We start from the raw sequence: 13,828 nt of genomic DNA, 5'->3' as shown, positions 1-13,828 counted from the left end.
ACCACTCTGTACCTCCCCTCACATTTTGGCGTTAATTATCCACATTGGAATTTTATTTATTTGTTTGTTTATTACCAGATGTTAAAATAAGAATCTTTCTTAGTTCTGACAGAGGTCCCCAATACTAGCTGCTAACTGCTCCCCAGATTTCCCATCTGAGTAGGAATTGCAAAGGAAATGATTGTAATTGGGTTTTATGCATCTCACCCAAGAATAACAAGGGGCAAGGCTATCTCCGCAGACAGCAACAGGAAACATAGGTTCAGATGCAGAAGCTAAAAGGGCTCTCATGGCCTGTGATTAGGAGCGGAGCTGTAGAGAAAGAGGAGCTGTAGGGAATATCAGAAAGGCCCACAAAAGCCTCATGAGGAAGTAAATCATCTTAAACACTGCCACAGGCAGACGGAGCCAAGATGGCATCATACTGTCCCTCATTCCCTCTTCAATTCAGAGGCAGATTCTAGATTGAGACTTCTTTTGTAACTAAAAGTGACCAAGGCACTTTTTTATTATCTTAGGGTGACCCAAATCTAGGACCTGCCTAGATTGCTCAACTAGTCCACATAGTGTGTTTGCACAGGTGGGGTTAGGGGGCAGAGGGGAAATAAAGCTCTTTACTGATTGCCCATGGACTGTTCAACAGAAGGTTCTTTGCTTGTTTGTGATCTGTCACGTACACACACACCCAACTCTAAGCCCCAAGAGAGCAGGGACCTGATCTCTCTGGTTCACTACTGTATCCCCAGGCCCAGAGCACTGCCAGGCACTCAGTAAGGACCTGTTGACTGAACAAATGTTCTGTAACACAGAAACAGCAAGAGATGATCGGCACTGTCACTGTTTTAAGTCCCTAAGTTTTGAGTACTGATACTGTAGCCCTGCACCCAAGCCATTCCCCATCTACAAGGCAGGACTCCTGGCCTCTTAACACCCCACTGGGCTGCAAGTGGGCTTAGAGGCACTTCTTCCAAGCTATCCTGCTCTAACCTGCTCTAACCTCAGGCAAACACAGATTTATATGAGGGACACAGCAGATACTCTCTGAAGAACAGGAAGGAAGGATAAACATGAAAACCTCAAAGAAAATAGAGGATCTCATTTCATCTTGAAGACACATTTATATTTTGAATTTTTCACCAGATAGTGGGACACTGGGGCAGCAGAGCACACATCTATCAGAAGCAAGAGAAGCAGCAGTGCTCCCCTGAGTAAGGGATGCACAATGATCTATGGGAGTGGAGGGAAAATAACTTTTATTCATATTTATTTTTGTCTCCTTTAAATGTTGACATGCTTTATAATGTGTGTATTATCAATGCATACATAATTTATAAACTAAAAGTATACACATATTCAAGTGTTTGCTCAAAACTTTTGACTGATAGGTGGGGTTATACAATCATAGACTATCAGAGGCCATAGGAGAATGACGCCTGGCCTGGGAGAACCTGGGCGCCCCCTGCAGGCTGGGAGTTCTGGGCCCATGAGAAGCACATTATAACACCCATCCACTGACAGCACAAGTCTTTCCTGGGTCCTCCTGTTCCACCACTGTGTAGGTGCAGGTCTCCTTGTTGAAGATTATCTGGCACTTGTTTGTGTCATAATCCACAGGTACAGCAGCACTGTCATTGAGACAAGAACAAGGCCTGTTAGAAGGAATAGGATGTCCAGCCTCCCCAGGGCCAGCTTTGTGCTGGAAGCAGCCCGCACTCCAGGTGTCTGGGGTGCCCCTCACCTATTTAAGGTCACCCCTTGTCTGGGAACCCCAAAATGCCACCTTCAGGAATCTGCACCCATATATATATATATATATATATATATATATATATATATATATATATACCTAGACTATGAACACAGACCATCCCTGACATTGTTGCTAAATTCCATCCCGCGCACACAGGACCACAGCAACTTCCAACAGGCCCAGAGGCAGGTCTGGACTCCTCTGAGGCCAGGCAGCTTGCTTCAGCCTGGCTCTTCTTGTCATCCCTGCTCAAGAAGTAGCCAGCAGTACTGCTGCTTGAATGTGGGAAGGGAATGGTTGTCCCAAGCCTGGCATAGAGGCTTGTTAGGCCAGGAGCTGGCTCAGCCAACAGAAACAACGAGTCACTCCAGGTAGGGACCATGGAGCCCTGGGAAAAGCTGATGAAAACTGGAAACAATCTCCCTGGGGAAAATCCACCCACACATTCAAGGGTGCCAACAATTTTAGGGCTCATTGCCCTCTTGAAACCCAACTGTAAACCCCAGATTTAAATTGCCCGTCCCCAAAGTGTACACAGAACAGCCATCCCCAGGGCCCTTTGTGACTGTTTCCTTCCACAAGGTAACCCTTGACTTATTTTAACAAAAGAGGACATTTCAATCCTCTTCCCAAAGGGTAATCTGGAAACCAAAGGGAAGACTGGAAGAAGCTTTTCCCAAGGCACCTGGGGTAGGTGGCCTGGGTAGTGGGGAGGCCAGAGCAGCCTGGGCCACCAACCTCAGCCTCGACTGCCACTAGGCAGCTTCAGATCTGGACAACGGCCCCTAGGGCAGGGGTCCCCGACCCCCGGGACAAGGACCAGTACTGGTCCGCGGCCTGTTAGGAACTGGGCCACACAGAAGGAGGTGAGTGGTGGGTGAGCGAGCGAAGCTTCATCTGCGGCTGCCCATCACTCGCACCACCGCCTGAACCATCCCCCCCACCCCCCGCCACACCGTGGAAAAATCATCTTCCACGAAACCGGTCCCTGGTGCTAAAAAGGTTGGGGGCCACTGCCTTAGAGAGTGCAATGGGTTAAAAAATTCTCCCAGAGAAAATTTAATCAAAACGTGTATTTTGCTATCACAAAAAAAAAGTTCATGAGAGAAGCTTCATAGGTGGCGAGATAATTATAGGGGAAAGGAGTTGGTGGCTCTGAGCAGGAGAGAAAATATGCCCCTTTCCTCCACGTGGAGCGCTGTGTTAAGTGGGATAGGCAACGTGGCAGGGAAGAGGGAAGGGGCTCTGTGGGCCCTGACTCGGAGTCAGTTACTGTCCCAGGCTTGAGGGACACATAACTGGCACAGAGAAGGCATTAAATCTGTTTTAAGTGAATGAATTTATATGCTGAATCTCATTTAATTAATTAATTAATTTTTTTGGCCGCACCTCGTGGCTTGAGGGATCTTAGTTCCCCAACCAGAGATTGAACCCAGACACTCAGCAGCGAAAGCGCCGAGCCCTAACCACTGGACCGCCAGGAACCCCCTCATTTAATTCTCATATCCACCTGATGATCCCTATTTTACAGTGAGGAAACTGAGGCTCAGAGAGATTAAGAAACTTATACAGGGCACACAGCTGGTATACAAAGGAATGGAGATTCAGACTCAGTTACTTTGGCTCCAGCATCAAGCCTCTTCCCACTTCACTGTTTTCCACACTAGGTCCACGGGACCCCTAGAAGAGGATCATATTGACGTGGCTGTGATGATGCATCACTGAGTGGGGTGGGAGCGTGTCAAATCCAGTTGACAAGGATGCTTTAGCCACTCTGGAGCTGCACTCTGATGTCAGAGAGGAAGAGCTCACTAGGCCTTAACCTTGCTGATACAATCGCACTCCAGAGTCACATTGACACTCGATACAAAGACAATATCAAATTTCAGGAGCACAAAATCAAGGTTCAGTTGTAATACGCAGTGACCCAGCCAAGGCAATACCTGCAAACCTGCTTCGGGCAGCCAGACATGCAGTCTCCGGATCTGATATTCCTCTTGTTCCATTTAGCACTTAGCATGGGGCATGCTCAACAAATGTATTCAGAACTTTCCAGATACTTAAACTTCAGTAGCATTCAGATGTTCTAAGTCAAGTGCTTGCTCTTCTACTTCCTGGTGGTATCATAAGACTCTCTGAGGCACTTGTTAAAATTCAAATTGCATGGCCTCCTATAAATTCTGATTTGGTAGGTTTGGGGGTGGGCCCCAGGAATCTGTATTTCATCAATCCTCTCAGAGGAGTCTGTGATCAGGCAAGTTTGGGAAACACTACTTTATGCCAATGCTTCTATCATCAAAGCCACTCCTGTTCTTGCAAAACACTATAGGGCCAAGGCTGATGTGAAGACATCAGATGGATGGGAGGGGTGGGGGAGTGGAGGTGGAGTGGCTGATTTGGATGTAACTACTGAGGAAACAGGGCCATGCTGCAGACACTCTGTTTTATTGGCCCAAGTACCAGAACTTTGGAGTCCACAGTAACCCAGCAGAAAACATCTGCGTAACCTTTGGGCTGACTTGAGTTAAACTTAAGCAGTGAAGCAACTTCGGGTTTAGAGTTCAAGGTTCACTACAGATCATCCTTTACTCCTCACATCCATTCCCTCTGCCTGTGTTCAGAGCCACTCCTGTTCCTGCAAATTGCCACGGGCCAAGCAAGACTGAAGTGAAAACCAGCTCACTTCTAGAATAGCTTCAGACTACTGGGTACACTAGCCTGTCTTCAGCAACCCATATGGATTTAGATATTTAATAATAAAGGTTATTTATCAAGATTCAAAAACAACTTAAAAGAAATAAGACTGAGGTAGAAGCAACCCATTAACAGATGCATGGATAAATAAAATGCGATATATAATATATATAATTTAATATATTTAATATAATTTATTTTTTGCTTTTTAAGGCTGAATAATGTTCACTGTATATACAGTGAACATTATTCAGCCTTAAAAAGCAAGGAAATTCTAAGACATGCTACAACATGGGTGATTCTAGAGGACGTTACATTAATATAAGCCAGTGTAGGGGTTCAGGACAAGCCTCCCCCAAATGTGCCACTTTTGCATGAGGATTATTCTGAGCTAAAGGCAATAGACACCTTGCAGGTTCAAGAGAAACTACTGCCCCATTAACTACCTAGGTAGTATTAAATTGAGGATTCTTCCCAGAGAAGAGTTATTACCAGAGATAAATTTTATTTAAGTGACCCCATTTATCTGTCATGGTAAACATCTAATTACCAAACATATACTCTTATTCTTATCATCCTGTAAATGACTCTCCTGTCCTTGGAAGCCCCAAGCCCCTAATCTATTCCTTAGCTCAGGATGGCATATATACCTCATTTTACCTGCCTTTAGGTTTCTGTCTCTAAACCTCTCGTGTATGTGGGTTTCCCGTATATATGAAATTAAATTTGATTTTTTTCCTGTTAATCTGTCTCATGTCAATTGAATTCTTAACCAGAAGAACCTAGAACGGTGGAGGAAAGTTTTCTTCCTTCCCAATACCAGTCATAAAAGGACAAATACTGTACAATTCCACTTAGGGTTGTCGAATTCATAGAAACAGAGAGTAGATGGTGGTTGCCAGGAGCTGGGGGGAGCAGGACATGGGGTGTTATTGTTTAATGGATATGGAGTTTCAGTTGGGAAGATGAAAAATTTCTGGAGATGGATGGTGGAGATGGTTGCACAAAATTGTGAATGTACTTAATGCCACTGAACATAACTTTTAAAAGGGTTAGGGACTTCCCTGGCGGGCCAGTGGTTAAGACCCTGCACTCTCAATGCAGGGGGCACAGGTTCAGTCCTTGATCAGGAAACTAAGATCCCACATGCCACACGGTGAAGCCAAAAAACCCAAACAAACAGACAAACAAAAACCAAAAAAATGGATAAAATTCTAAATTTTATGTTATGTATATTTTACCACAGTTAAAAAAAAAAGAAAGGAAAAGAAATAGGACTGAAAACTAAACCCCCTTCGGGATGGGATTTTGAAAGAGGTAGTAGCTGTTCCTCAGATAGCACAGCAGCTGCCTCCGCCTCTCAGCCCTGTTGGCTTGAGACTTACGTGTTGCAACAGTAAATTCCACCTTGGTCACAAGTACACTCCTCACAGTTCTCAGTCTTCCACTTTGAGTTCAGCGGGTGTATGACTCCATTGAGATCCTTGCATTCTAAAATAATACATGTGGTATCATCAGCACGGTCCCAAAGTCATGCAACCAGAACAAGGCTTGTAGGACACTGGGGCCAGCCCATGCCCTCTGCACACCACCCAGAGAGGGAGAATCTCAATGATTTTAAAGGCATATAAGAAATGTGCTCAGGTGTTCACTCATGGCTAAATTCCAGTACTATCCAACTCGTGCCACTGATCATGTTTTCTTACAGCAAGATTAAATCTACCCAGAGTTTGTTTCAGAACAGACATTTCAAGAAAATATAAGCCCCTCTCTCTTTAATCAGAGAGCTATTATGAGCCTAGGGGTACTTAGGGTGAATTTTTTTCTGCTATATTATGTCTGGATAAATGCCTCCTTTCTCCTCTTCCCTTTGCTTTGCTTTTCAACCCCCAATGCACATGTGAAACATCTTGGGCATTAAAAAATAAAAAATAAAAAATAAATCTATGCCTGGGTCCCAACCCAGAACCATGAAATCAGAATCTCTGGGCATGGGCTCCAGGCTGCCATATTTTTTAGAAAGCTCCCCCAACAGGTTCAAATGTTCAACCAAGAATGAGAACCACTGCTCTAGATCCATGGCGGTCCATGTGTGCTTGAGGGATGAGCGACATCAGCACCACCTGAGGCCGCGAGACATGAAGACTCTCAGTCCACTCCACGCCCACAGAATCAGAATCTGCACTTCAATAAGACTCCCAGAGGGTTTGCATGCACATTTAGAGTTTGAGAAGTACTAGAATAATCAATGACTCTTAACCCTAACTGCATATAGGAGTCAATCAAGAAGCTTCTAAATGTGTAGCTCCTATCCCAGTGATTCTGATTTACCTGGTCTTGAATGGAAACCATCTGAGCATTAGTAAGCTTCAAAAGCTCTCCAGGCAATTCTCATATAGCTAAGGTTGAGAACCACTATCTTATTCAAATGGCAAGTTGAAGTCCCTCATTTCACTCCATTTATGTATCTGCCCTAACCTTCTATCTCATGTAGATTTAAGGGCATTCATCTGCCAACAGGTTATGTCTACCAGGATGCAGTCAAATAACATTGAAAAGCCAGGACTTACTATTAGGTGTAGAGTTCTGATTAGATATGATATAGCACTGGGCGTTGCATGAAGTCGCCAAGGTGGCTAAAACCACGAGGCTACCCAGAAGAGCATTCTGCAATGTAAAGAAGGGTCAGGGAAGAAGAACGAATGAATTCAGTTGTAATCATTGACTGCGTGTCCTGTATGGAGGTCCCTGCTAGGCTCTGACAAGTGGTTTGAAGGTAGAGCTTCTACCTTCAGATAATCTAGCAGAGGAACAAGATCTATACAAGTTACTAAAATAAACTGGGGAAAAAGCAAAATGTGAGTGAAAAGTCATAGAGCAATAATGTTAGTGTTCTATTTTATTACAGAGGAGGTTCAGGAAACCCTTGTGGATAAGAGATTTTTAGCTGTTTGCAGAGCATGTATAATTTAAAGGACAGAAATGAGGGAGTGAGAAGAGTTTCAGGAAGATAATAAAACACTGACAAAGGTACGGAGACAAAGAAAACGCAATTGGAGACTTGCTGGAGCTAACTGGGTTAGTTAGAGTTCTTAGACCACAAGGGTAAGAACTTCATTTTCCAGATGATGAAGGCATCGTTGATGGCTGATGAACATATCAGCTCATCTATGCTGACACTGGATCTGTAGGACAAAGGAAAATATCAAGCTGCTCTTCTCATCATTTTGAGATGAGCAAGCAAAATATACAAACAAACTTTATGGTGGGGATTTCCAAGAACCTTTTAAAAAGGAAGATGTTGTGAGACAGTCTTTGGGACGGTGTGATAAGCGGGTCTCATCTGCTCATTTGCATCTGTTTCCTTCAAATGGGATGCGGTGTTACAGCACAGTGGTTGCCGGGCAGGTACCACCTGGCTTTGAATTCCAGCTCAGCCCACAACTAGCCATGTGAATATCTCACCATTCTAAGCCTCAGTTACCTGCTCTGTAAAGTGGAGATAAAAAGAGTCCTGTGGGAGATCTAGAGAACAAACTAGCAGTTACCAATGGGGAGAGGGAATGGGGGAGGGGCAATACAGGGGTAGGGGAGTAAGAGGTACAAACTATTAGGTATAAAATAAGCTACAAGGTTATATTATACAACACGAGGAATATAGCCAATATTTTATAATAACAATAAATGGAGTATAACCTTTAAAATTGTGAACCACTATACTGTACACCTGTAACATATAATATTGTACAGCAACCATACTTTAATTTTAAAAAATAGTCCTGTGGGGAGGATGGAGCGATGCATGTAATATGCATGATGAATGAGACATGTGCTACACACACACTCTCCTAGACCCAGATTTTGACCCCCCCCCCCCCGCAAAACACATGCACAATTTTGTGGTGAGTAAAGCAAATAGCAGGATAAACTTTTGGGAAGAAGTCATGGAATTCATAAAAACGTGTTCCAAGCAATGATTAATTAATGGCAATATGAAGACAATTTGGAAAATGGTTACAAAGAAAAGTAATATGATACTGTGATTTTTAAAAAATATTGAACCTAAAAGAAAAAAAAAAGATGTGGTGAGAGTACTTATTCTGTAAGATGTCTAAAATTAATTATGAGCTGATGCTACTTGAAGTAGTGTGTTACTGATATAAGAATAGAAAGACAAATAAAGGGAACAAAATGGAAAACCCAGAAAAAATATATATTTATTTATAAATAAATATATATATAAATTTACTATAAAATAAACTTAGTCTTTGAAATCTGTAGAGAATGATTATTCAATAAATGGTATTAGAACAAGCGGTGAACTATTTGAGGAAGAAACAAAGTTAATTTTCTACTTTAGTTCCCACAATAAAATACATTCTAAAAGGATTCAAAGGTTACATTTTTACAATAAGATCATAAACTAATCACAGAAATATAGGCAAATATCTTATTCTAAGCATAAAAGGAAAAGAAAAGAAATAAATTTGAATATGTAAAAGTTGTAAGTCATAAACAAAATTAAAAAGCAATTACCAAATTTGGAGAACAACATCAATGTATGAAGAGTTTCTATATATCAACAGGAAAAAGAGAAGCATCCTTAGTTGAAAAATGACAAAGGAAATAAAGTGGCATTTTCACACACACATGCACAGACCCTAATAGAAGTGACGAATAAATACATGACAAAGTTCAACTGACAGATAACACAGGAAATGTAACCATGTAGATAAAATAGAATCATAATGGGATGGCAAGAATAATTATTTAATTTCTAATACCCAGAGGGAAATAGAGGCATATATGGGAAGTAAAGTGCACAAGAATGGGGACTTCCCTGGTGGCGCAGTGGTTAAGAATCCGTCTGCCAAATGCAGGGGACAGGGGTTTGATCTCTGCTCCAGGAAGATCCCATATGCCGAGGAGCAACTAAGCCCATGTGCCACAACTACTGAGCCTGCGTGCTGCAACTACTGAAGCCTGTGCACCTAGAGCCCGTGATCCACAGCAAGAGAAGCCACCGCAATGAGAAGCCGGCGCACCACAACAAAGAGTAGCCCCCGCTCGTCACAACTAGAGAAAGCCCAAGTGCAGCAACGAAGACCCAACGCAGCCCCAAAAAATAAAAATAAAATAAATTTTAAAAATTTTTAAAAATTGCACAAGGATGGTTTGTATTGGAACAATTTTTATGGAGTGTATATCCAAAATCTTAAAACTCTTTACAGTATTTGCCTTCATCACTTCTAAGTCTTTTCACTTCTAAGACTTGATCCTAAGAAGAATGGCACAGAGAAGGAGATCACTGTCTCCTCAAGGATGCTCACTGCTGTGGGAAAATGGAAATAATCAAAATGCTCAGGAACAGGGCTGGTTGAGAACGTGATGATTCAGAAAAGAAACTGGTCAACTGAGGAAGTAAGAGAAAATTAAATGACATGAGCAAGTGATCACTATGTATCATTAAGTGAAGTAACAGGTTACAAAACAGTTTGCTTGGTGTGATTTCTATAATGTAAAAAGATACATAGAGATACTGAAGGTTCTGTACCACATTTTAACAAGTCATTTTGGAGCTGAAGGATTATGACAACTTTTCTTCTTCGGACTTTTTCTCTTATCTTCTAAATTGTCTACAATAAAATGCATTGGTTTTATAAACAGAGAAATAAATCAATTCTTACAAGAAACCCTCCATGCATTTAGCTCACACCAGGACTTGAGGGTGCACCTGCTCTCTCTGTTTTATTCTTTTGCATAATCTTCAGCTTAAGGTCATTGTGGAAACCTGAATTTTTTTCTCAAAAAAAAAAAAGAAAGAAAGAAAGAAAAAGGCCAGGCTTCTTGGCAAAATTTCTGCTCTCTTCATCCAAAAAGGGAGCTCCTGGGAGATGGTGGTGATCATGGGAATCTTGAAGGTCTTGTTTCACCGAGTCACAGAACAGAGGTATCAGTAGGCATGAGCCAGGGCTGCAGTCCCGGGTGAGTGAGGAGTGCAGAATTCCCAGATCTCCCACAGCTCTGAGCAGAGGCCCCCAACTGAATGACTCGGGGATGGAGTCCAAACATGGTGACAGGGGAGAACCAATTATTCAGTTTTGAGATTAACCAATTGACACTATCTCAAAAATAGCCTGCCACTGGCATGCTTTTCCTCCCCCCACCCTTTCTCTCTCCCTCTCTCCCTCAGTTCCCTCCCCTGTAAAAAGAGAGGTTCTCCCACTTGGGTGGGCATCAGAATCACCTGGGTTGCTAATAAGGAACCCCCAGTCTCAGGCTCATTGAAGAAGGATGGGGTCATGACCTTTGAATCTTTACCAAGGCCCCCAGGTGAGAAGCACAAGAAAAATGATCAAAACCAGTGCTGTCTCAATGTGCATATGAGACTCTGGGAGCTCTTATTAAATAAACTGCAGATTCTGCTTCAGTGGAGTTTGAGTCCTCATTCTAGCAAGCTCCCAGGCGATACCACTGCTCCTGGTCTGAGGACCACCCCTGACCACAGAAGCTCTAAACTTCCTTCCTGTTCCCATATTCTATTCTTCCACCTTCCCTCCCTCCTTGTTCTGCTTCCTTTCCTGTCTTCAGTAGACATAATCCCCTGGTACTTGCAGGCACAGGAGACAGTGCAGCTACAAGGCCGGCAAATGTTATATTTTCTAGATGGTGCAGCTTTGTGCCTGGCCTTGAGATGAAGCAGGCTGGTGGTGCCCCTAGAAATTGTGTCCTTTTAGGTAAGTCGCTGCTCCTTGAAGAGACTTGCCCTGTAGGATCAAGAGTCAGGTGTCTTCAAGGGGGTCTTAGGCTGGGCAGGGGCACTGCCAGGGCTGTAGCTTACAAAGTTCACTCTGAGGCTGGAGGAAGGGGTCTGAGTGGAACCGGGAGGATCCCACTGTTTTTCTACTATTTCCAGCTCTGTCTCAAGACCCGTCTCTGAGGCGTGGCCCGAGGGAGGATCCTCTCCAACCTCACTTTCTACTCCTGCTGGTTGGCCACTTCCTTCCTCTTCCTTTGCACACCGAGAGCAGCCCAGTTCATTCCGTTTTACTCACTCTAGGAAAGGATACTTCGAAAAAGACCAAGTTTGAATTAAAGACAGAGAGGAAGCCTAGATGAGTTTTTATAGATTTTGATGCAAAATTTTTTCTTAATACAACATGATACAATGAAAAGTGCCTAGAGTATTGGTTCCCAAACTTTGCTGAACATGAAAATTACCTGGGCAGCTTTGAAAAACCCTGATTCTCAGGCCTCACTGCAGGCCAATTAAATCAGAGTGTCTGGGATGGGAGTAAGGTATCAGTATTATTCACAGACTCCCAGGTGATTCCACTGTACAGGCAAGTTTGGAAACCACTGGTCTAGAGAGAGGGACTCCTGGACTCACAACTCTCCTCCCCCAGAGGCTCCTGGTGAGGCTCTTGCAGCAGCTTCTTGCCTTCCCCAGGCTCAGTTTCCTCATCTGTAAAATGATGCAGTGCTGTAGTGCTGAAATTATATTCAATTTCACAAATCACTCACTCAAAGCTCAAGAATTAGAGACATATATGAAACCCAATTGACCCCAAAATTACTGGAAGAAATAACAGCTTTGACTTTAGAGAACAGAAATAGTGCTAAATTCATGAAGATGTTCCCAAGCTCCCAGACGCTCATTCTACTACACATTGTATTGCAAGTAATCTGTAGAAGATTCATGACCAGGTCACATTTCCCCTGAATAGTATCCAGTAGAAACACACATCACAGCATATTAAAATAAAGAATATATATATCCCCCCCTTTTTTTCTTTTCTGGCCTTTATATATGAAACCAGTTACCTCCATTGTGATGAGCAGGAGTCCTTGCAGGTATTGCATCCAGGGAAAGTCATGCTGAACTTATATCGGAGACAGCAACCACATGTTTGGCATCATTAGAAAAGATAACATACCAAGGACACATTCAGTGTTTACAGAGGGTTGACTATCAACAAGAAACTACAGTTTCAGATGATTTATGAGTTATTAATAAATCAGGTCTCCACCCCAATTATATGTTTACCCTTGCTGTTCCCACCCCTGATATGCATTTGCCCTTGACATGAAAGAGCAGAGGAAGAGAACTCCCTTTTCCTGAGCCTCCCCCTTGCGCTGAGTGGGCGATTAGGCACAGGGCATGTTATCTTGTTTGATTTCACACACAAAGAAAAGGAGGCTCAAGGATGCCAATCACACAGCCAGCTGGGTTTCAAGAAGGGGCATAAGAATAGTTCAGTGGTGAAGCTGGGCTTCAAGAAGGGGCATAAGAATAGTTCAGTGGTCAGCCCAACAGGTGCCCTGAGGGTCTATTTTGAGAGAACAGAAATGCCCCAAGCCACTCTCCATGGCTTGAGGACACAGCACCCTGCAGCCAGGTTTCCCTGGACAGCCTGGACTTTCTAAAACTCCTCTTGAATCTTAAGTCTGCTCCTGGCTACATCAAGCAAGCTTTCCTTCTCTTTCTTCAACCATGATCTTCCGAAAAGCCCTGCATGCCCAGGATGGCCTTTGGGGAGTGGCAACAAACAGAACTTCCTGGTACATTTGAGGGACTTACCATTTTATTAGTTTGCTCAGGCTGCCATAACAAAATACTTTAGACTGGGTTGCTTAAACAACAGAAATCTATTTTCTCACAATTCTGGAGGCTAGAAGTCTGAGATCAAGGCATTGGCAGGATTGGTTTCTTCTGAAGCCTCTCGCTTTGGCTTGTAGATGGCTGTCTTCTCCCTGTGTCTTCACATGGTCTTCCCTCTGAGTATATCTATGTCCTAATCTCCTCTTCTTATGAGGACACCAGTCACAGTGGATTAGAGCCCAGCCTAATAATGACCTCATTTTACTTTAATTACCTCTTTAAAGGCCCTACCTCTAATACAGTCACTTTCTGAGGTACTGGGGCTTAGGATTTCAACATATGAATTTGAGGGTAACACAGTTCAACCCATAACACCATCTTATCCCCAAATGTTCCCCCTACAGCTTGCCACAGTGCCTAAAATTTCACCCTGTGTTTGCCTCTACACACAGACGCTCAGGCCTCTTAACCAGTTGGCTCTCAAAGCTCTTCAGAGCTGCCCATGGTGATCCTTTCCAGTGCCATCCTCTACCTCCCCTAAAATAAGTCTTTGGGGGTAGCTCTCCTGCTCCCTTAAGGGGTTGCCTCCCCTCTCACCAGCGATGCCATAGGCTCCTGTACACTTCTGCTTTCACCTCATATGTTTAAACTGCCCGCTGCTGCCTCTGAGTTCCTGGAAGTCAGGGGCACATTCGTCACGGTTCGTGGCCCCTCGGTTTCTTTTGAAACACAGAGTTTGAAGAATTTCACACGATGTGAGTCCCATTACACCAAAGTAGCAT

The 13,828-nt window shown here is 43.4% G+C and overlaps 1 protein-coding gene across 2 annotated transcripts; it reads right to left on the bottom strand.

Moving 5' to 3' along the window:
- Positions 1 to 940: 940 nt before the first annotated feature.
- On the bottom strand, positions 941 to 13,064 carry MSMB (microseminoprotein beta). 2 transcript variants are annotated; one of them, XM_036827999.1, is made up of 4 exons: positions 13,026 to 13,064; positions 7,015 to 7,111; positions 5,830 to 5,935; positions 941 to 1,625 (listed from the first exon to the last, which is right to left on the bottom strand). In XM_036827999.1, exons 1-4 carry the CDS (start codon positions 13,026 to 13,028, stop codon positions 1,496 to 1,498), a joined length of 336 nt encoding a protein of 111 aa, XP_036683894.1. In that variant the 5' UTR covers positions 13,029 to 13,064; the 3' UTR covers positions 941 to 1,495. The 2 variants fall into 2 exon arrangements, with proteins under 2 accessions (XP_036683894.1, XP_036683893.1); XM_036827998.1 differs by lacking the exon at positions 13,026 to 13,064 and adding an exon at positions 12,269 to 12,365.
- Between the last annotated feature and the right edge of the window lie 764 nt (positions 13,065 to 13,828).

The sequence above is a fragment of the Balaenoptera musculus genome, chromosome 16 (genome assembly GCF_009873245.2).
Source record: "Balaenoptera musculus isolate JJ_BM4_2016_0621 chromosome 16, mBalMus1.pri.v3, whole genome shotgun sequence".
In the NCBI taxonomy this organism is placed as follows: Eukaryota; Metazoa; Chordata; class Mammalia; order Artiodactyla; family Balaenopteridae; genus Balaenoptera; species Balaenoptera musculus.
The sequence above is the reverse complement of the archived record's forward strand: the minus strand, read 5'-3'. Positions and strand labels throughout refer to the sequence as shown.